The sequence below is a fragment of the Peromyscus eremicus genome, chromosome 17 (assembly GCF_949786415.1).
Source record: "Peromyscus eremicus chromosome 17, PerEre_H2_v1, whole genome shotgun sequence".
NCBI lineage: Eukaryota > Metazoa > Chordata > Mammalia > Rodentia > Cricetidae > Peromyscus > Peromyscus eremicus.
This window is the reverse complement of record NC_081433.1, coordinates 45198800-45222398: the sequence shown is the minus strand read 5'-3', so window position 1 is coordinate 45222398 and position 23599 is coordinate 45198800. Positions and strand designations below refer to the sequence as shown.

General features: G+C 35.4%; 1 protein-coding gene and 1 long non-coding RNA gene across 4 annotated transcripts in view; one reads left to right on the top strand and one right to left on the bottom strand.

Annotated features, from left to right (window-relative positions):
- Positions 1 to 23599, bottom strand: part of Glra3 (glycine receptor alpha 3) — a 149457-nt gene that overhangs the window by 52896 nt on the left and 72962 nt on the right. For all 3 annotated transcript variants that reach the window (XM_059244543.1, XM_059244544.1, XM_059244545.1), the window contains one exon: positions 12214 to 12437. In XM_059244543.1, the coding sequence (XP_059100526.1) occupies positions 12214 to 12437 (224 nt within the window). The remainder of the gene's footprint in view (positions 1 to 12213; positions 12438 to 23599) is intronic.
- Positions 546 to 21856, top strand: LOC131894311 (uncharacterized). Its single transcript, XR_009374880.1, has 3 exons — positions 546 to 618; positions 19319 to 19420; positions 21711 to 21856. It is a non-coding gene; the product is annotated as an uncharacterized LOC131894311 (long non-coding RNA).

Below are 23599 nucleotides of genomic sequence, written 5' to 3'. Positions count from 1 at the left end.
AATCTGTTTTTTTTTTTTTTTTGGCAAGAAAGACAGCAGTGAAGTATCATTACAAGTATAACATTCTGTACATTTACTTTTTCATCTGTTTATTATTTTTTTTCTTTTAGAATATAGTAAAAATGCCTAGAAGAGGCCTTTCCTTCAAAAAATGGTTTCCAGAAGATAAATCTGAGTGTGGATTCTATAGAATTACCAAATGTCAAAAGGCACATTTCATTTAAAATCCTATTACTACAATTTAAGAGGTCAGTATATTCCGGAAAAGTGAAATTCTAAATTTGGAAAAATGAGGTATAGAGGAATAATCCTATATGACAAATCTGGTCATTTTTGCAGCTCTCTCTGGCAAGTTGTCAGTGGATAGAGAGGCATTGAGCACAGCAAGTCTGACGAACTTGAATGTTTGTTAGTAGAGTGAGCAATGGCTCCTGCCTCTGGCTTGAACATTCTACCAGGTCCCGCAGGAGCCAGGAAATAGTTCAATAGAATCGTGACATAATTTTATGCTCACGAAACTAGTTTCTGATTTTTTGTTCACTTGAAGGAAATGCAGAAGTTCTCTACCAGCATCCTGCCCTTGTAAAGAGAACTCTTGCACCCCCAGAGACTTAACAAGTATGTTCCATATGATCCATTACAAATATATATATATATATATATATATATATATATATATATATGCATGTGTGTATACACATGCATTTTATATTGTACATATATTAACACACACGTATATATACATATATATTAAAATATATTACTGGTATATCTTCCATTTTTACTAAGAATTTGTGGCTTATGAAACTGGGAGAGAGGAAGAGAGGGAGGTCCAAATGCATGGTCAATATTCTTCCAAGTTTTTTTCAGAGAAACCCCACTCATCCACTTTGATTAATTTCTTCACTGACATCCATTGTACTAGTGAGCATGACACATGGTTAGCTTGCCTAAGCTTTGTGACCAGAGGCATATTACTCCAAACTCCCTAAACAACACCTTTTTCATCTCTAAAATGAAGATGACAATGGTGCCTATTGGAGAACTGAGATGTGCAATCATGAGTTGTGTGTGGAATATTCTTTGATAAGTGCTTGACACATAGGAAATACGGAATGCTTATTAAATTTAAATGATTGACTGTTGACTCCCCCATATTCTCCGCCTCAAAATTCTAATGTATGGGCATAAAGATGAATTAATTAAATAATACATGAGAATTATTTATACTTTGAAAAAAATAACTAGCAATCTAACAAATACAGCTACTTTCTCTGAAATGACATTTTTATGTAGACTGTAGACATAAAGTTACAATGATATATAGTTTCTAGTGAATATCTGGCTGACATAGGTCCAATTAGAAGTGTTGGGGAGACATGAATGGGCAGACAAATGGGATTGCTGGATTTTTAAGAATCCCAGAAGGATCATTGGGTCCTTAGCAAACTAAAATAATCAGAGATCTCGATATTCAAAAGCAGTACTTTTTTTTCTGGTCTTCCTAGCTAGGTTAAGTAATACTAAGTAATAGAGTGTATTTACAACATACTCTCTTCAGAAGACAATTTTAAAACTAGGCAGACAAGACGTTCCCTGCCTTGTGAAAGAGTTTATCGGGAGAGAAGGCATGTGCTCATTCTGAAATGCACACATACTCGTTTTCCAAATATCCAAGGCTCTTGCCAGCCAGTTTCCAGCACTGACTTGCAGAATGCTCTGACCTTTGGTGAGGAAGTAAGAAGTATTTTCAGATTCTTCTCCACACTCTCACCATGCATGTGTTGTCAAATTTATATCCTGGCTATTTCTCTGGCTTAAGACGGGAGCTGTTACATAATTCCAACAGCAAAAAAAAAAAAAAAAGTTCAAAGGAATTATTTGACTAAGCAAAAACTGTTTGTAAAAAACCTGTTGCAAATCATAGTCTATATAAACCTATTTTTGACTTTGTTTTCTTTTATTTAATGTAAAATATTGATTAAACAAAACACTGATTGAAAGCAAGTGTCTGCTGGTTGCAATACTGAATTTGTTTATCAAAATAAGACATGCAAATTAAAGATGTGTTCTGACCTGTGTTCTGACCACATCAAAGTTAACTAAGTAAAGAAGCAATGACTCATGTTCTGTTTGGGACTTGAATGACTACTTGTTTAAGGAGGACACTGAGTCCTCTTTCTGAGACAAGATACGTAAACAGGATATGCGCTTCTTACTGCCCCCTAAGAAGTCTTGGATTACTGAAATAGTGACTTTCAAAAGGCTGACTCATCTTTGAAAATCATTGGCCTCATTAAAATTTAATTATTATCCGTTTTTAAAGTAACATTGCTTATAGAGTTGTGTCTGTCCCAATGTCTGAAATTAAACATGTTTTTTGACCCCACCATAGTTTTTTTTAACTCAAAATAAGTATGTTTGTGTTTTATTGATATATAATTTATTGCATAGTAACATTTTTTGCTCAAATACATATTACAATATTTCCCAAATTTTGTAATTTGCTTACATAAAGACAGTGTCTCTTGCTCAATAATGTAAGGAGCTTTTTAAGAGTTTCTGTAATACTATACTAACACATTCATGGCACTTATTTATTTTGTAGTAGGAAGGAGTCCAAATATTTTGTAGATAATAACTCATTGCTTTGTAGAACAAATTCACAAGACAGGTAAATAATATTCACCCTCTTTAAGTGAGAAAACTTGAGAGTTAACATAACTAACCTGATATTATGTAACAGAAATGGGCAAGGCAGAATTTACAACTCGATGAGGGTATGTCTAACCTATATTCCAAGGTCTTAACCTTTAAGAAAACTGTCACTCAAACGCATTGGGTCATTTCAGTTTTGTATATTATAATAACACAAGAATTGATAAAAATGCATACACTTAGTTCTTAAATGTGAAGTAAGACATATAAATAATCTTTTTACAATAGTTAGAAAGATGTGATTAGGCTGCAGGAAGCATAAGAAATTTCCCCAGTGATTTTACATAATTGAGTAGTTCGTATGTGATAATGAATGATTTCATGGGGAATAAATAACTGAGAATAGATCCAAGTATAGGAACACCAGGACAGAGATCAAAAACTGTTATGATGAATTAAATCTGGGAGGAATTTTTTGTCAACTGATCATTAAAAACACACAAATCTAACCAACCTATCACAAAAGAAATAGTATCATTGATGATCTCTGTGGGAAGTTTACGTGAACAAATTATGAATCTTAAAAAACATGCTTGTTTATAGACATGCTATATTTCCAAACATGTATTTTTCAGTGTTATAGACTCTCCAATGAATGAACAACATTTTAGGAAGCATGAGTTGACATAAGTCCCTTTTTTGTTTACATCCATTAATATCTTGTCAGTGATCAAAAATAAATATATATTATGCAGGTATACTTTAATGGCTTACACAATTAAATTTCATAGAAATATAAATTTTATCTGGCTCAAATTACAGTTGAAATTGTGATCACCGAGGTGCATGCAACACCTCTGGAAAAAATGTTCTTGTGGTTTGATTTTAAAAGAATGAGGTGTGTGTGGTATTAGTAGCAAAATTGCTAGTATGCTGTTGGAGTAGCCAGTATTTAATATTGAACTGGCTCTGATGTGCTTCAATGCCTTCTGATGAGGATCATCCTTTGGTTGGCTTTGTTTGCTTTCTCTTTTGGAAAGATTAAAGTGAAAGCTTTAGTGCCTATTGTATGCCTGACACCATGCTAAATAGTTCCCGTTTATTATTTGGGGCTTGATTTAGTTGCTATTATTGTTTTCATAGATAGAAGGAAAATGATGGTTTCTTTTTTTTTTTTGAAGGAAAGAGCCTTGTCTCAAATCACAGCTAGTAACCAGCAAAGCCCAGATCAGGGCTGGAAGATTGTAGTCAGTCTTCCCAGGGCATCAAGTCTTCCCCACATCTCCTGCTGTGCATACCAAAACTGAGAGCCATGCCAGAATTTTACTTGTACCATGTCTGAGGATTAAAGCCTCTGCTAACATTCTGACATGGGAACACACTGTTCACTTGGAAAAAGAGAAGGCTTGTTTGCAAGTTTGCTTTAAAAATAGTGTGTTTTCCAACTCTATCTTCCAAAGTTGTCACATAACTGGCTGTACACATATATTCATCCAAACCCATTGCATTGGTCTGGGGAGACTTGTGGAGATGGGAGAAGTATTCTTGCTGCTTGCTTTCCCCTAATCATAAATTCTGTTATTTCTGACTCAGGAATTTTGTGTTTTCAGGAACCATAAAACAGATAGAGGTTAACTTTATAAGCAGGATAAAATACAATTTGAAACTTAATCTTGAGGCAAATGTCTGACTCCAAACCCCTCATCCAAAAGGCAATTTATTTAACTTTTGTTTTTAGCATAATCCATAGATACGATTTAAAATTTTAAATAGTTCTATAAATCATAAAAACCAGTCACACCAAAGCTGGAGCGTTGGCTCAGTGATTAAGAGCACTTGGTGCTCTTTCAAGGACCTGTGTTTGGTTTCCAGAACCTACATGGAACCCTGTAGCCATCCATAACTCCAGGGGATCTGATGCACCCTTTTGACTTCCGTAGGTCCCTGGCACACACATGATGCTTATATGTATATACAGGCAAAATCCTTATACACTTAAAATAAATCAATCTAAGAATATATTTCTTTAAGTTCACAGCTTTATTTCACCCACTTATACCTCAGTTCTACTTCCTCAGTGTTACTTTCTTCAGCTATTTGTTGATTATTTATGTTAATATAGCTATGCTATTATAAAATGATTGCATATGTTATTTAGTACTTGAAATTGTCTGTGTAATAACATATAGGGAAATATAAGATTTTTTTTAAACAGTCTCATAACCTATTCTATGCATACTTAACTTCCCACCAAGCCCAGAATATACTTGTAGTTAAATAAATATCACACAATTGCATGTTAGGAGTCTGTGATTAATGTTTGTGTAATGGTTGGTAATTTGCATAATTACTGCTATTGCATCGTGGTTTTTTTTTTCCCTTGATATTAATAAGTGTCTCGTGTTAACCATCTTTACGTTTTTGTGTTCTTATGGCTGCTTCAGATTCTACTCATTCTCACTGCCACTTAATCCTTCTTAGTGGTTGAACACAGCAGGGCATCTGTATGTGCTGTTTCAATGGAAATTCCTCCTTTTTGTCTGCTCCGCCTTTCAATTTATGCTTGGGCTTCCTTACTGATGCTCAGATTTTTACATTATTCTGCCATCTAACTGTGTGTGTGTGTGTGTGTGTGTGTGTGTGTGTGTGTGTGTGTGTTCTTTGATTCTACTTTCTTGGAAGTTTCCTCTCTCTTACCTATTTTTTTTCCCAATGCTTGCTCTTATAGTGTATTAATGTCTTTATTTTCTTTTTCATTTCTAGAAGTATCATTTTTATACATGCAATTGTATTTGTCCAGAGAATGTAAAAATACTCTTTTTTTGCCCTTTCTTCAGTCATGTCTTTGTTAATGTTTCTTTTACTTTTGTTTTCTCTTTCTCTTTGCTTGTTTCACTGGTCTCTGCCATAAAAAAAAAAAAAAAAAAAAAAAAAAAAAAGACAAGATATTTTCAAATGGCTGTTTCTGAGACTGAGACACTAAAAGTTATTTGGAATACAACTGAAGTGAGATTGTTTATTGCATAATGTTCATAACTATAGGATGATATGGCAATACAACTGCCAGCATCTATGGCTCTTTTCGCTAGGGCAGCTAAGTTCTACCTGAAGTATATTTATCTGTGTACTGCGCAACAGATGTTTCATTATGACTTTCAGAACGTTAGTGTTCATCAAGGCATGTAACTATTTCCTTTACAACCTCATTACATTCTCGTGTTCTTGATTTGATGTTTTTTGAGAATTGCAGATGATGTCTATATCTTAGCTCCTGGAGCCCTTGGAAACACCCCTTGATGTTTTCTATCCTGCTTCTGTCCAATTCTAAAAGCAAGAAAAGAAATCCTTGATTGAAGAGCACAGGTGATGAAATCACAAGAGGTTCACTGATGTCCCTGAGAGTTTAAATCCACTCTCCTTTTCTTTCTTCTTCTTTTTTTTTTCATTTTAGTTCTTTGCTATCTTGCAGTTTTTTTTTTGAGGTCCTTCTTGCCTAAAATTTCCAAAACTTTGAAGATCTTAATGGTTTTCTGTCTTCTGTTATTTTTCCACTTTGTCTTGTGTTCTACCATCTCTGTCTAAGTCAGTTCTCACATTCATTTCTGAGCTTCCTAGACGACGTTCTCCCCATGTGGCTGTTGCTGATTTCTTGTCTGATGGTTTCAACTTCCTGTGCACCAGAGCTGTCTTTCTTTGGCCCTCAGTTCAACTAATTATCTTAGTGAGATTTAAAGAGGAAATGCAGGTGACTGCCCAAGTTCACTCGCTTGCACTTGCCAGGACCTTCTGCCTTCTTCAAACAGGCAAGGAAGCCAGATCTCACACGAAACAGCACGGATGCTCCATTTGCAAACTGAAAAAGATTTGTTTTCCAGTTCAGTTGTTTTTCTAACAAAGAAACTGAAGATTTGGAGCATTTGAAGATTTCAAAGTCCTGTGATATATCCAAAATCAACTCACAAAAATTATTTTTTGTTTGATCATTTGATCCAGGATACAGGAATGACTATGAACCAAAAGACCATCTGTTTCATCTGAATTCATACTGAAAGATAAAAGACACATTCTGAATCTTTCCATAGCCCTTTCTCCAAATATTAGAAGAAATACAAGCTATCTGTAATGGATGACACCATTTACAAAACAGAAAAAAAGCAACATCATTCCTCTATTTTCAAACAAAATACTTCAGCATTTACAAGGGACACAGTAATAAGGTCTTGATAATTATATATAAATTCTCTTTTAAATAAACGTTGATTTTTTAGCATAATGTATTTTAACTGGAGGAGTTGTTTTGGTCTTAAAAGTATACAATAGATCTGTTTTATCGGATGAATCCCAAATGGATTGACTTCATTGTTATACGATTTCAAGATATCATCTTGTTATCGAAAGTTCCTCCCCACAAAGAGGACTCTTTTATTTTAATAATGTGGGAATGTGTGAGAGCTTAGCTCTTACTTATTAATTAACATTTTTAACTTTCAACGGATTTGTGGGGGGAGGGTCCCTGCACATTGTGACACCCATGTGGAGGTCAGGTGACAACTTTCAGGAGTTGGTCCTCTTCTCTCAGCATATGGGTCCTAGGAATCAGACTCATGTCATCAGTTGCTGTGGAATGTGCCTCAACCCACTGAGGCATCTTGATAGCCCCATTTTCTGACTCCAATAAATAAATGCCCATCATCTTATTGGATACATTTCGCACACACACACACACACACACACACACACACACACAGACACACATACACACACAATTTCAATTCTGTCAAATGAAATAATCAGCACACTCTAATTTTGCAAAAAAAAAAAAAAAAATGATTGTCCCATGATCCCTGGTGCTATATATTATAAACTTTACTTAAAATTTGTATTATAATTAATTAACTCAATAATTAATTGGTGCATGTACATGGATGCATGTGTGTACATGGGCATAGCACAGCACATGAGTAAAGGGAAACTCACAGGAGTCAATTATCTCTTTCCACCTTGGGAATTGAATTCAGGCTGCTAGGCTTGGCAGCAGGCATCCTTCCCTGCTGAGCTGTCTCACCAGCTCTGGTGACACGTTGTTTTTTTTTAATAACCTGTGCCACAAGAAAGCTATCTGGACAAGTTAACAGTTTTAGCAGAAAACAGAATGCTGCAATTGATAAAGGTATGCATGTATGTTTCTTGACATTGCACTCAGGAATCTTTACATACCGAGCTAGCACTCAGCCATGGCAGGACACCAGCAGAAGCACAAATACAGCCTTTGAATTAGCAGGGAAGAATTACACTTGTTCCATGTGTACCTTATCATGGATTTCTTGGTAATCACCATGAGTCCTCAACACGGAAGGGTCAGGATGTTGATAACAAACTAATGGAATCTGTCACATATTGTATGCATTTATTTTCTAAGTAATACATAACTCATTTTAAAAAATCCAAACAACATAAATTTACTTAGGGTAAAATTGATAGTTTTTTATTGCGGCATAAATCCTACCTCTCATTTCTGTAATTGATCATTTTTAATAAATTTATGAGTTTCCTTCCAAAGTTCTTTCATAGATCCGTGCACATAGGCATGTGCTGATTAAAATTGTGATAGATTTTAAGAAAGGTATCACCGATGGATTTTGTCGTTCTGTATACATCACAGGACATACTTGAGTAAGCCTATTAATAGATGATGCAGCTTATTGCACATCTAGTGTGCATGATCCATGCACTGTACATTTACATAACTGCCAGTGCTATAGACCCTTGACCTCATCCTTATCACAAACAACAAGTGAGTCACAAACAAGTGAGTAGTGCATTGTGTGGCAATCGTGCAATGGTCACAATGCCACTTGATAAAAGAAAATTTTGGACTCGTTACTTTAATTTGCTTTTAATTATTTAATTTAATTTGTATGTTTGTACATGTGTATGTGCCTATTTGTGACTGAATATGTACTTGTATGTATAGTTGTGTGGAGGCCAAAGGACACTCTTAGTTGGTTGCTCTTCCTGAAACCTCAGCTACCATTCCCCCTTACTGTTTTCTTTGTTCTCCTCCTTCTTCTTTTGGCCTATAAATCACTATGTAGACTTTGCCGACTAACTAGCAAGGCCCCAGGCCTGCCTGTTTCCACCCTCCTAGCAATATATATATATTGCATGTATATGTGTAATACTTTAAATAAATTTTTCTATAATTATAAAATTTACCCTCTTTTCTTCCACCCAGACTCTCCCATGTATATCCTTAGCTTGCACTCTTTCAAATTTATGGCCATTAAAATATATGCATATATACATATATACATATATATACATACACACATATATGTATGTAAACAATCTGTTCCTTACACAAGCAGAATTATCTCAAAACAAAATAAGCATAAAGCATTTCTCTTAACATAAATGTATGTTGTAGGCTGATATAATTCAATATATTCATGTGTACCTTATATCAAATATTTAATATCATGAACCTATCATTGGGTTCCGTCATATTCTTTCTTAAAATTGATTTCATGATTTTATAGGTATGAATGTTGACCTACATGTACATTTGGGAATCACATGTGTGTCTGGTGCCCATGGAGGCTAGACGAGGTTGTTGGATCCATAGGAAATGTAGTTATAGATTATTGTGAGCCACCATGTTAGTGCTGAGAATTGAACCTGGGACATCTAGAAGAGTAGTCAGAGATCCTAACTGCTTATTAATGAACATGTAAGATACTTTGTGTTATTGCCACAAGAGGTACCTTTGTATGTAGATTTTATATACACACATTATGTACGTAATTTAGGTCCCTAGAAATAAAATTACCGAATTGTGGAACACATAAATCTCGTCATGTTTTAATAAATCACATTGCCAATTAATAATAGCACCAATATATGCCTACTGAGTCCGTAGTTGCCAACACTAAATAGTATCAGCATCATTAATTCTATTTGTTATAAAAACGATAACCTGATTGATGTTAAGTACCACCATTGACTTGTTAAAGCGTATTTTCTGTATATGTCTTATTTGTTAGTTTTATTTTCTTTCTGCATCAGTTATCACGAGCTCAACTGTCGAAGGTAATTTAGTAAGCTCAAGATAAGAAGGAAAAAAAAAAACCCTATTGTATCTACCCAGTTTCTGCTGCTATTTTTTTTCTTGTGGAAATTCTATCATCCCTTCCTTCACTATTTCTTCCGGTTAGAAAACTTCCTCAGCTATACTCTCAGAATAGATTTACTTCTGATAAATTCACTCAGTTTGTTTCATCCACGAAGGCTTTCATTTCATCTTCATTTTTGAGAGATGTTGTGCTTCTAAGGCTAAAGTTCTACTTCTTTGCTGATATTTTGTACCTTTTATCTAGGCCAAGCCTATTTGTAACTGCTCATTGAGAAATTTTTACCATGACAAAGGCCCATCCAATATTTAATGTCCCCGCCATTTTGATATTTGGCATTCATTTCCCCTCTTCTGTGATTTTTCTGGTCCTTTACGTGATGAATGAATTTTGACTAAACTATAGGCATATTTATATTATTTTGTTGGACTTTGGATCTTATTTTAACTTTCTTTTTTAACCAGATGTCTCTGAAACTATAAGGTTGCTACCTGGTTACTTCCATGTATAAGTAGAAGTCAAAGTCTTCTAACCAATCTCATAATGATCTGTGAGGGAATAGGTTTCTACTTACCCCCACCTACACCACCGATGGACTGGCCTTATTACTGCAAGGCGATTTGAATGTCTTGAGTGTCCATGAAATTCATGGGACACTACCAACACACAAAGGAGGGACTTGTTTCTGATGGAAGAGAGATGTTCTATATGAGAATCTTTCCTGATGCTTTAGCCTAGGAGGGTGATCACAGGCTGTGGCATTGAAAGGTGAGCTGACAGTTTTTCCCTGACTGTGACTCAGGTGATGGGATATATCATTGTGGCCTCTCTGGATTGAAAGCCTAGGCTCGCATCCTGAGCATGTTGACTTTGAAGCTGGACTGAGGTTGTGTGATCTTTCTGTCATTGTTCAGTATTCGGCTGGACTCTTGAAATTGGTTAATGGTTTTCTCTTGTTAGGATGCTGCTTTCCTGAGCAGACTAGAAGGAAAAGCTAAGCTTTAGCTGGACGTATTTTGTCAGGACCTGTTGCAGCTTCTGGGTCAACAGCTTCTTCGCCTCCAAGTCTGCGATGCATAAGGCCAGAAGAAAATGTCAGGAATCATCCACACTGCCTGGTCCTCAGGTTTCAGAGCCCACAATGAGCTTGTCTACTTCATCCATCTCTGAGTATTTCTTACATCTTCTTATACGTATTGTGTGTCCAGTGTTTTTAGTTGTGTTTAGGTAGAGTAAGGAAATATTTGTCTGACACAATTTCCCAGAAGTTAAACTCTTACTTTTCTGATTATTTATTTTGATAATTTCCTGAAAGATTTCAGAACACTCTTGTCCAGAACTGAGGTCACCATGAAGCTATTCTTCTATATAGGATTTGTCTTAATTAGGGACAAGCCCTAGCACTTTCTTTATATCATGAATTTCACTGATTTGCAGGTGTTCAGAAATCTGAACAAATTAACAGCTAATGGAATACACTTTCAGGATGCAAAAGAAATCTATTAAAGGGAAATATAGGCACATGAAAGAGGAAAATATAAAAAGGCATCAGAGTACAATAGGATGAAGAGATGAGAAGCAATACAGAACAACATGACTTGGAAAATCCCTTGGAAGGAAAGTTTTTAAAAATCATCATGCCACTAAGATTAAAAATTCATTTTTTGTGCTTATTCTACTACTTGGTAAAAGTAGAGACACCTTTGATATTAGAAAGATAAGATGAAAATGAAATACCTCTATTCCTTGCAAAAAGAACAATGAATAAGAAGAACAAAACTAAGACAGAAAGGGAGTTAATTTTAGGTTTAAAGCCTAAATATGAAGTCTAATTTAATTTACAGTTAAGAACATGATACTGTTGATACAAATATTTCAACACAGCATGTCAGTTTAAGCATGGTATATTTCTCATGTGTGAAAGATGGCATAAATTCTGTCTTTAACTTGTTTATCAGAGCTAAGAAAATAACTGTAGAATACTTTTCTCAACAATAATTCATATATTTTGGAAGAGTCTTAAAATGTGAAGCTGGTTAAGTATATCCCTGTAAATAGCTGTTTTCCTTATCTACTGAATCTGTACCTATTTGATATTTAATGACCTACCAAAGTCAAATGAGTTCTAGAGCCTTGATATGTGACCCAGGTGCCTATCAATTGTCTTTGTGAATCCTGCCAACTTGTTTATTTTAATAATCATCACTGACTTGTTAAGATAGATTTTTGGAATTCATATTTTCCCTGGATTAGGTACTTATGATTGTTGTTATTGATTAGACACATTTGCTATATCATACATTAGAACAATTCAAGTGGAACAATAAGTTTCCCCCAAATTCAAAACTATCTCAATAGAGATAAACAAAACAAACAAAAACCAAATCTAATTTTACCAAAACTGCCTTTTTAAGTCTCTGCTTACCTTATTGAGTAAAGGACATTTCCATTTTTGAAAATTCTTAGCAGTTTGTTATCTGTGGTGACTTCATGGAAGTTAGCCCCCTTCTCATTAGCAAAGAACAAGTCTGGTTTCCAAATGGAATCCAACATGGACGGGTCCAGGTCCAATGAATCATCAGGATATTCACTGTATGCAAGACGAGGATCATTCCATTTCTGACGAAGAAAAATATTCACTCTGTAATCCTGAGAGAGAGAGAGAGAGAGAGAGAGAGAGAGAGAGAGAGAGAGAGAGCAGAAGAGAAGTAGAAAGAGGCTTTAAAAACTACAGTGTACCAATGTCTGTCACTGTAGCTTCACCAATTGCAACATGGGGCACTATGCAGAATATGTAGATGGGGGAGAAAACGGTGAAGCTACAGCCATGTTCTACTGTTTTGACTGTATTCTCGGTGACTCTCAAGTCTGATAAAAGGCCACAGAGGATGACCACTCATCACACTTTGTTTTTCCCTTCAAATTTTACTTTCCTGGTTTGTCATATTAAAATGTTAGAAAGTAGGCAGACATTTGAAGCTGAACACTTTCTCCACTTATTTTTAGAAACATTTCTTCTAAATATCTAACAAGATTGAAAGTTATGTTCCTTTCTGAAAGCTTTCTGTCATACAAAAATAATAGTGTATACTTTTAGAGTTATAAATCATGTTTTTATTCTTGTTCTTTTGAGGCAAGGTCTCACTATACAGCCTTAGTAGGTAGGCTTGGAACTTACCATGTAGACCATGTTGGCCCAGAAATAATAGATATGAACCTGTCTTTGCCTCCTGAGTGCTGGGATTAAATGTTTGTGTCACAGTACCTGGCATGAAACAGTTGTTTAATATTTAACTTTGTTTAATATGACAAGTTCTATAAAATAAGTCATTTAAAAATAATAGAAGATGTTTTGTGAGTATTAAAAGAATAATAATGGCTAATCCCAGCAATGTTTTAAGATAATATTTCTAGTGACGTTTTCCAATAATATTTGTTGGCCTCCCACTCACTATGCAGCCAAGGCTGATCCTGAGCTTTTAATCCTTATGCCTCCATATCTCATGTGAAAAAACTACAGGTGTACCTGCCCATGCCACATGATGTGGAGGTTTTTTTTTTTTTGCAATACAATTCAGTTCTACATATCAGCCACGGATTCCCTTGTTCTCCCCACTCCCGCCCCCCTCACCTTCCCCCGAGCCCACCCCCATTCCCACCTCCTCCAGGGCAAAGCCTCCCCCTAGGACTGAGATCAACCTGGTAGACTCAGTCCAGGTAGGTCCAGTCCCCTCCTCCCAGGATGAGCCAAGCGATCCTGCACAGGCCCCAGGTTTCAAACAGCCAACTCATGCACTGAGCACAGGACCGGTCCCACTGCCTGGATGCCTCCCAAACAGATCAAGCCAATCAACTGTCTCACCCATTCAGAGGGCCTGATCCAGTTGGGGACCCCTCAGCCATTGGTTCATAGTTCATGTGTTTCCATTCATTTGGCTATTTGTCCCTGTGCTTTATCCAACCTTGGTCTCAACAATTCTCGCTCATATAAACCCTCCTCTTTCTCGCTAACTGGACTCCCAGAGATCCACCCGGGGCCTAGCCATGGATCTCTGCAACCAGATCCCTCAGTCGTTGGATGGGGTTTCTAGCACGACAATTAGGGTGTTTGACCATCCCATCATCAGAGTAGGTCAGTTCGGGCTGTCTCTTGACCATTGCCAGCAGGGAGTTTTATTATTAGTTTTCTCCTTACAGTTTAGAAGTGGGTAAATCTATAGACTTCATTATACATGATTTAAGCATATGCCTGAGGAAAGTTTCAGTTATCTGGGAAAAACTGGAGCTGTACAGAGAAACTAACAGTCCAACCATTTTCTTTATTTCTTTAATATCAAACAAGGTAAGCAAGCCATAGAAAGAGGCTTCCGAACTCTTGGACTTTGTCATTTAGACAAGTCAAATGCATGCTTTGCCCTGAATACTGAAGACACAATCTGATCAGTATTTGGGCACCAACACTACTTCGCTCCAACTGCAACTAAGCTTACATACCAGACTTTCCCCCCCTCTGCCTGCTAGATGGTCCATGCATCTTCCTCTGTCTCTTCTTGTGGCTGTACTTGATCATCTCAAAAAAGAATATAAGCACCACTGAATGTTTGGAATTTAGCAATAGGAATATATAAATTCTTTAAAAATTTGGTGAAATTTTTTTGAATATATTAACCCCCTCTTCCAACTCCCCCAGATTTATCCTCCCTCCATACATACCAAACTTTGTGTCCTATTTTTATTATTAAACCCATGAATTCCAGTTCATGCTGCCCATATGTTCTTATGTGTATGGCCTTCCACTGGAGTGTCTCCACTTACCGTGAGCTACTTAGAGTCTTAAAGAAAACTCTTTCTCCAAGTATCTATGAACTGCCAGTAGCTTCTCATCTAGGGATGGGACTTTGTGTCCATATTCCCTCTCCATGCTAATATTTAGTCTGCCTTGGGATTACACAGATTTTGTCATAGTGACAAAGTAATTTTTAATATGCATGTATGTATAGATTTGTATTATTTTTAAGATTTTTCTGATATAAATATGAATAGATTTCTGATTTTAATTAGAAAGGATATGTGATTTGAATAAAAATTTAAAATTCATAGACAAATTAAAAATAATCCAGAATTCTTCCTTTCTTAAGGAGTCTTATCTAAGGCTGCTGGCTAAGTTAAAAAGTGACCAGAAAATTAATTTGTCAAAAAATGAAGAATAAATAAAACTCTCCCAAATACTCAGCTACTATGTTTTCTAGACTTTTCCAGTTCTGAAGCACTGTGCAGAATAAGTTCTGTGTATCACAAAGCACAGAGCCCTAATACTCAATGGTGGTGTAATTGTTTCTAGCCCTGTCTCTGTAATATCCCCCATGTTGTCTGCAACATCTGCTCCAGGAGCATCCACAGGGAGGGTAGTCGTCTGGGACCACTGATTCTGAAATAATGGCCTATTGGAAAAGCCTCATTCATTCCTCAGTTACTAAACCAATAGGGAATAAAGTCATTTTATACCAACTATTTGGAGTCTTTGAAAGGTTATTTCAAAACTCCTCCTGAGTTCCTCTTCATTATCCATATGTTTATTCTCTTTGAAAAAGTCAGAATCGTTTTTAAATTACCAAAAACTATAAAGGAATATAATTTTGTACCAATTCTGAAAACAAAAGACGAAATATTGGTTAGAACATAAAATGTGTTAAACTGACAGAAATATACTCTTTGTATCATTCTGCAACCTCTTTGTGTATTTAAGATTGGAAACCACAGACTAGGAACCTGCCTTAATCCTTCCACATTCTTTTCAAATTTGAATGTTTGTTTCATTAAATTGAGTTCATTTAATTTGGGCAGTCTTAGTTTTGTAGAGAAACACTGGCACACAGCCAGTATTTTTAGTAGCTGCTGGATATCAGTGAAAAATAATAATCACTGTTGCTCTTTGGTTTTGATGGGAAAGGCACTCTCTTAATGTGTGCATAGTAGCAACCCACAAGTCCCCACTATTCCCGTTATCCTCTTCTACCACAGATGCCTATTTACATTCTTATTCAATTCCTTTTTATTTGCACACTTTCCTTCTTTATGTTGGCCAGGATAAACAGGCAGACTACTTTCTCACAGCCAATTGTGTCAACAGATGGGTGGTTAGGAATTAAAACAGTTCAACTTCTTGTACTATGCTTCTACCCACCACTTCATTTTATGTTACACCAAATAGGAAAACAGAGCAAGAGTCCTCCTGGTTTAAGAATTGTAGACATGGAAATCTACCACTACTGCTACTTCCCTTCAAAAATCCAAATCTGTATCTGGAATTTTACTCACTCCAACTTAGAATGAGTTATTTTGCTTAACTGTATTGTTACTTGTTCAGAATCACAAATACATATTAAAATGAAGACAACCATCCATGCATGACATTCATTTGCAATATGTGCTTTACTTATGTGAGCATGATCTGCTTGTTATTTTTGGGCTTCTGTTAAACAAACATCTTTTCCAACTAGAATATATAACTCAAATCATAAAAGTCATTAAAGATTTGGGAGGCAATAAGATCTTTAAAGCATGTTTTGTTTTCTAGCAGCACTAAAGAAATGTCCTTCACCATTCTAAGAATTCTGAAAATTCCTTCCAACTAGTAGAGAGCAACTTTTTGAAGAGGCCAAAAGGCACTTGGTACTTTAAACATGAATAATGTCCTCATTGAACATCATTTTGAAGACCTTCCAACCTTTGAATTTTTTGGATCTTTTGTAAACTGTGATACATACATAGAGTAAGTGTTAAAAACATATTGTCAGATGCACATAGGATTAACCATTGGTGACATTTCATACTTTAATAATATTGTACAGCCGTAACAACTATTCAGCTGCATATTATTTTTGTCACCCCAGAAGGAAAATCTGTACCCACTGTGCGGCCTCTTATCTCTGCTTCCAGCCACTGAGAACCAGTACTCTGCTTTCAAACTTTAAGTCTCAGTAGTACTGGGCACTTCAGTTCATCAATGTGATACTATCTGTGACCCGTTGTGTCTTGGTTCTTTCACTTAGTATAATGTTTACAAGATCTGTAAAGTATATTTAAGAATGTAGAGATCATGTTTAATTTATTAAACACCTACTGGGAGAATTCTACCTAAAGTTGACGTACTTTCCGAAGACACACATTTTTTATAATTAAATTATATATAATTATAATCGCTTCAATTATATATATTATATATATTCAATTCTATTTATTCAATTGCCTATATATAGTAAATGCTATCACATCATACATAAACATTTATAAATATATATATATATATATATATATATATATATATGTACATAGATTTGTATAAATTCCATCATTAACCGGAATCATCATAAAAGATGAAAACAGTATTATGAACTGATAGAATGTACTTATTTCAAACGTGAATCTACCTGCTTCATAACATAATCTCGCATAGAAGATTTGGGATTCTATTTAAGCATGGAAGCAACTACCAGCTTGATCTATCTTGTATCACCAACACACTTAATGGTGACAATGTGTAACAATCACAGTGTCACTATTCATTTTGAGCAATTATGTTGAATTAATATCATGTTAATCATATTAAATCAAGTGATTTATTAAATCAATTGATTAATCACTTGAGATTAATATTTCACCAATAACTAACCATGGAGGATTTCTTTTGAATCTATGTAAAATAAAAATTTAACAAGGATAATTATGCAAACCAAGCTTCTTCACGTCAAAATACTCTAATTTAAAGGTATTTATCTAGGTCTACGGAGATAGATTCAGGCACTTGTAGGCATAAGCATGAGAACCTGAGCTCTGTCCCCCAAACCCACATTATTTTAGAGGTAGCTTGGTGTTACACACTTGTAATTCCAGAGCCTCAGGGGAGACAGATAGATCATGGGGGCCTCACTGGCCAGCCAGACTACTCCACTCAGAAGGTTGATTAGAGAATTGGAATCTAAAATCAACATAGGCAGAACCTGAGAGACAATACCAAAATTAATCTTGGGTTTCATACATACATGTAGACACACACACACACACACAATCTAGATTTTGGTAGACATGTGTATATTTTCAAAACATAATCTATTATTTTGGTATACTATTTAAACTTTCTTTCGCAACTTCAATGTTCTTTTAAGTCAACAGCTTTGTTTCTTTGGGAAACACACAGTTTAGTAAACATGAACAAAGGAATAGATGTTATTGGCAAACAATTTTTGTTGTAAATAAAATTTTGGACACACAATTAAAATATTCTAATGATTATTTTGAATATTTTTAAATAGTTTTGATCTCTATGATTTCTTCATTTTAAAAATATAAACTATTATTTACATTTCTAAATTCTAAGTCATATGTTGTCCAGGGAAATTTTATAATTAATGGGAGCTTGTTTGGTATACACTGTTTACTATGCACTATCATGAGGTAAAAACTCATCAGTAGATGTTCCATTTTGCAAAAGTTTTAGAGGGTTGAACATTGTTTGAGACAAAATTAAGTTGTTTTGCATTTTTTTCCTTCTGAGCAATTTGGATAATTCTTTAGAAGCTCTTTATTGATTTGGACATTGGCCAAGAAGCTGTGAAGACGCTGCTCACTGTACCATACAGATGCCGAGGAATTCGCTCCTTTTAGAAACTGTTATTGAATGCTGCAGTCTTACTTACATAGTTCTGGAGAATAATAGATAAAGTACTTGCAGCTTCTGAGGCAAATTAACTGAAAGTTGATTTTTTTCTTACAATTTACTGCTGCCTAAACAGTATATAAACAATCTACAAAAATTCAGAACTAAAAGGGAAATGTAATGAATCATTATATATTATATCTTCTATGTGGAGAACACCATTAGCATTAATAGTTCTATATTTTCTTTATTTGAGAACATGTAGACATTTTTTATATTTTTTGAATTTAAAATATCACTGTATTTCCCCTTTCTTGATTCTCTCTCAACCTTCTTTCATGCACCCCACCTTGCTAACTCTCAAATTCATGGATATTTTTCTTTTCTTTATATATATATATATATGACACATATATATATATGACACATATATATATGACATATTTTAGAGTTGAATATAAGGTATCAGTTGAATGAATGTAAAGACATATTGCCAACCTTTGGTATGTTTCCATTTCTCATATTTGTATCTGGTAATCTGTGTCATCTTTTAGTTGAATACAATGTGGGAATGTTAGTATAATTGAATGTAAAGTTGAGAATGGGTTTAGTGTGACACTGATGTTAAAACTCTGAGAAACATGGAAGTACCATTATTCCATTTCCAAATCATGGTTTTGTCCTGGCCTATTTCCAAATGTACGGTTATATTCATTTCCCTCTAAAATTAGCTTGGTGTTTGCACTTGGCTCCTTTCATAAGAGGAAAGTTATTTTAACTGATTGAATTCCCGCAGACTGCAAGCATTAAGTTGCTTTTCTAATGCCACATGACAGGCAAGCATTAAAGCTGAGACCTTGTCATTTCCCTTCAGGCTAAAGACGAACTCAGCATGCTACACAATGTACTGTCTTTTGCAAGCGATGATGTCTCAAAAGCAAGGTGTCCTGTGTGAAAGCAGATTATTTCCTGTCAGGTATTGTGTCCATCCCACTCACAGAATACTACTGTGTGACCTTTATTGACATCATGTGGAAAAGGCCCTGCAGCATCTTCTTCTCGCCTACAGAGGATCACTTTTTTTTTCTTACTTGGGAGCAATATTCTGTCGAGAAATTCTTCCTTTAGTAGTGATGACAATGTGTTCCAGCACTCTTTGCTGAGGCTTCTAGAATGATATCTCCTTACAGTGTTTTTGAGACTTCCAAGAAGAAATGATTTTAAGCCATATTGAGTAAACTCATATCTCAGGATGTTTCTTCAGCTTTCAATGATAGCATTTTTTTTCTCAGGTACACAGAATGATTGGTAAGATGAATACAGTCTCTAGCACTCTTATGTAAGTGGTGATTTAAAAAATAATAACAGAACAATGGTGAAAATCCAAGTGTGACAAAATACAAAATATCTTAACTGTTTTATTTAAATGCAGAAATGGGATGGTAACAATACTATTCTTTGTTAGGAAGCCGATAAACTAAAATTGGATCTGTGGGTTCAATGTCTATGTGCATGTTGACAAAGGACTCACTTAATTCATTTGGAGGTAGAAGAATGCATTGTTCAGTGCGTTAATAAGCTATTTTGAGAAATGAGATTTGAAGAGTGAAGGCAATAAAACTACCTTCCAGGGATGAATTCTTCAGAATGAATTAAGTTTTAGAACATATTCCTCCATGATCAAGGTACTAAAAATTGTCAAGGGCAAATAATTCAGCCCTGCTAAGTAATGAGAAATAGAAGGCCCATAAAGGAGAGAAGATTGAGAAAGTAGATAGCCTACATTCAGAATCAAACAGCTACTCAGCTTTTATAGTGGATAATACTTCTAAACCCATGGCAAAATTTAAGAGGAAAAAAATGTCTCCCTTGTTTCATATGTTTTCTTTTGCTTCTTTGTTTGGAGATGAAATGAATGTAGGCAGAAATTCAGACATAATACGAATTAAATAATTCAAATCTTTTTCCTTATATTAAAGCACTGAACAATGCATTCTTCTAACAGCAAATGAATTAAGCGAGCCCCTTGTCAATATGCACATAAACACTGAGCCCACTGATCCAATTTTAGCTTATCAGCTTCCTAACGAAGAATATTGTTATCTTCCCATTAGTTTGTTGTAAAATTTCATTTTTACAGCACATAGATGATGCCTTGTAAAACCTGTCTTATAACATTTTATCACTCCTTTTTCAAGAAGACAGAAATTAATGCTTCTGGAATATGATGCCACCAAAATGAGCTCCCAAATCTCAAAGGTGGTAGCACCCATGTTGGAGAGATAGTCAGAAGCAGTGCACTCTCCGAGCTTGCCACACCGCCTTGGTTCAATCCCAGATGTCACAAAGGCAAACCAACTCATTAACCAGCTAGTGATGATTGTGCTTGCTAATGCCATAGATAACGTTCTGTCATATGTAATCCTAGGTCAAATAAACATGGTGACCACAGGGGAACTGCCTCCGAAAGGTATTCATAACACACAAACTTATAGCATTCGGTGGTAGATATTCAGTAATAAGGTCAGTAGACTTGAAATATATGAATAGTTCATTAGAAAAAATTCTACTTGTTCTGAACAGTTGAATTAATATGAGGGTCTACAAACAGTAGATCCAGATCATTATTAAACTAAAAATTTTACCGGTAGGTGAGTTTATTTTCCATTTATTCAAAGAGCTTCTAAATAAAACTTTAAGGCATCCCAGGCCAGACATACATGTCCCAGATCAAGCTATAGTAGTTTCTTAGCAAAATTTACAACTTAAAGAAAAAGAGGTAGTTTTTTTTTTAAAAGAAAAAACAGCACTATAAAAAAGAGAGTGGTAAATAAAATGTTACAGTGGTCCCAAGTTTGGAAGTCCCACCTGCAGCTGACTACCCGTGACAGCAAGGCAGCAATAGAAACCAAGTGACCCACTGGCCATGGCTAGGGCTTAGGGGGTTCCATATCTGTAGTGATTCTAAACTTTGGGTTTCAGTCCTTATCACTAACCAAAATGCCCTGTGTTCATCAGCTCCCTGCTGCCTAAATCGACCAGTGGGTGTGCATCCAACCTTCTCCCTCTTTTCTACTGTCTCTGAAACTCAGTAAATATAGTAGATGAGCTTCATGTTTCTGTGTCATAGTTTGTTTTCAGCTTCTTGGAGCAACTTGTTCTGAAGCAATAGGCCCCCCTCTCAAGACAGAAACTAGGTTAGAGTTCTCTGAGAAATAGAGAGAAAAAAACAGGTTTGTTTTCTCCAATTCTCATCTGATATGTAGGAGTCACCATCACAACAAATCATTCCAGGGCATTCAGGGTTTATGAGAACTGGAGAGTCATCTTGTAGCTGGGAACACTAGACAGTTGTCACCAGGACTACCTGGATTCCCTGTGTTTATGGTATCAGCTTCCCCTCCTTACAGGGGAGAAGGTAGGAGCTGCTGTCTTATTGCCTTTTTTTATGATTCTTTGTGCAATTCCTTTCTTTATCTCTTTAGGTTACCATCTCTCCTTTGTTACACTTACTCTTCTCATTTCTAGAGTCACTCAGAGGATGATTTTAATCCAATTTCTTACACTATGGACAGCAGTCAGTGGAGAGATATGTAACTGATAACAGTGCAATGAATAAGAGACTTCATGCTCATCCATGAACACAGAGTCTTTACTAATCTCACCCAGCACTGATTCTAAGGCTCAGGGAGTATTCCAGAAGAGGAGATCAAGAAAAATGTAAGAGCTGGATGATGGAGCAAGGTGTTGTGAAATGCTGTCTTCTGGGCATGGAGTGACCATCATAGCAACTGTGGTTACCTACGTAAGATCAAGACAGACAAAATCCTGGCATAGATGGTAGAGATCATCTCCAGGATCTACCCCATCCTGAAGAACTATTGGCAATGAATAGTTGCTGGGGGTATGAGAGTAATTCTTTATTGATGATATGGCAACTGATAATTTTTCATTCCCTAGTGCATGGCTCCACACTGATTCACATAGAGGCATCACAAACTAGATTTAGTGAGTTGTCAAAAAAGAGAAAAAAGCCATGAAGTTGAGAGGGGGTTGTGAGAGGGTGGTGGAGAGGGAAAGAAGGAATAGGTATGATTATATTTCATTGCATACATGAATGAAATTCACAAAAATAAAAAAAATAGAAAGTTACTCATACCAATTTTGTTGCCATTGGTAGAAAAAACAAAGAATGATCTTTGCAGGGAATATTTTGAGAGTAATTTTTACCAAATATTTAAAAATATGATTTAATAATACTTACATGAGTGAAATAAAAGGATAAACTATCACAGATTGTAAGTGAAATAAAACTTATTCTTGCATCAATATGGGAATAAGCCTGAAAGTAGTTAGAATGTATCTACAGTTAATACAAATGTCAATTTGCACACATGCACACTTACAAAGTTTGAAAAATACCATCTGGAAAAGGTACATCACTATAATAACAAAAGAGAGAATGTAATTTGGCTTTCAGCCTACGTGCATTAATATTTTGCAAATATATGAAGAAATAGCGTATTATTTCCTTCTCACAATATCTGTGTGCTCATCCCATGTACCACTGAACATAGATAGATGAGTTGGTGTTAACTGTACTCCTGAACACAGTACAAATATGTTATCTGGGAGCTGAAAATGTAGATAGTTGATAGAACATTTTCCTAGTGTGTATGAGGCCATGAATTTTGTGCGATGAACATAAAAATAAATAACTACAATTATCAAATCTGGACTTTCACATATTCAATCTCAAGAAGTACAATGTTATTCTCAGGGGAGCACAAATATCATTCTTGGTGGTTGAGAAAAATCTTTCTGTTAAGAAATAGTCATAGTAGATAAGTAAACACATGTTGTAAATGAAGAGTTAAAATTTCATGAGGAAGTAACTTAAGGGAAAAGCTACCTAAAAGCCTCTGTAGGGAAGCATAATGGAAAAACAGTGCTTGTCAGTCACCATCTTAGGGAAACTGAAGCAAAGCAGAGATGCAAAAATATATTTCTTTTTCATGTCTACTGTCAAGTGTTGATTAATAATTTTAATCTTATGCTGCATTGGATGAAGGATAGCAATTATCTTTATATCTAGTTACAATGGGATAAAGAGTCAAATATATTTAGAGTTGGAGTTTTTAGCCCGTTGAAGCTG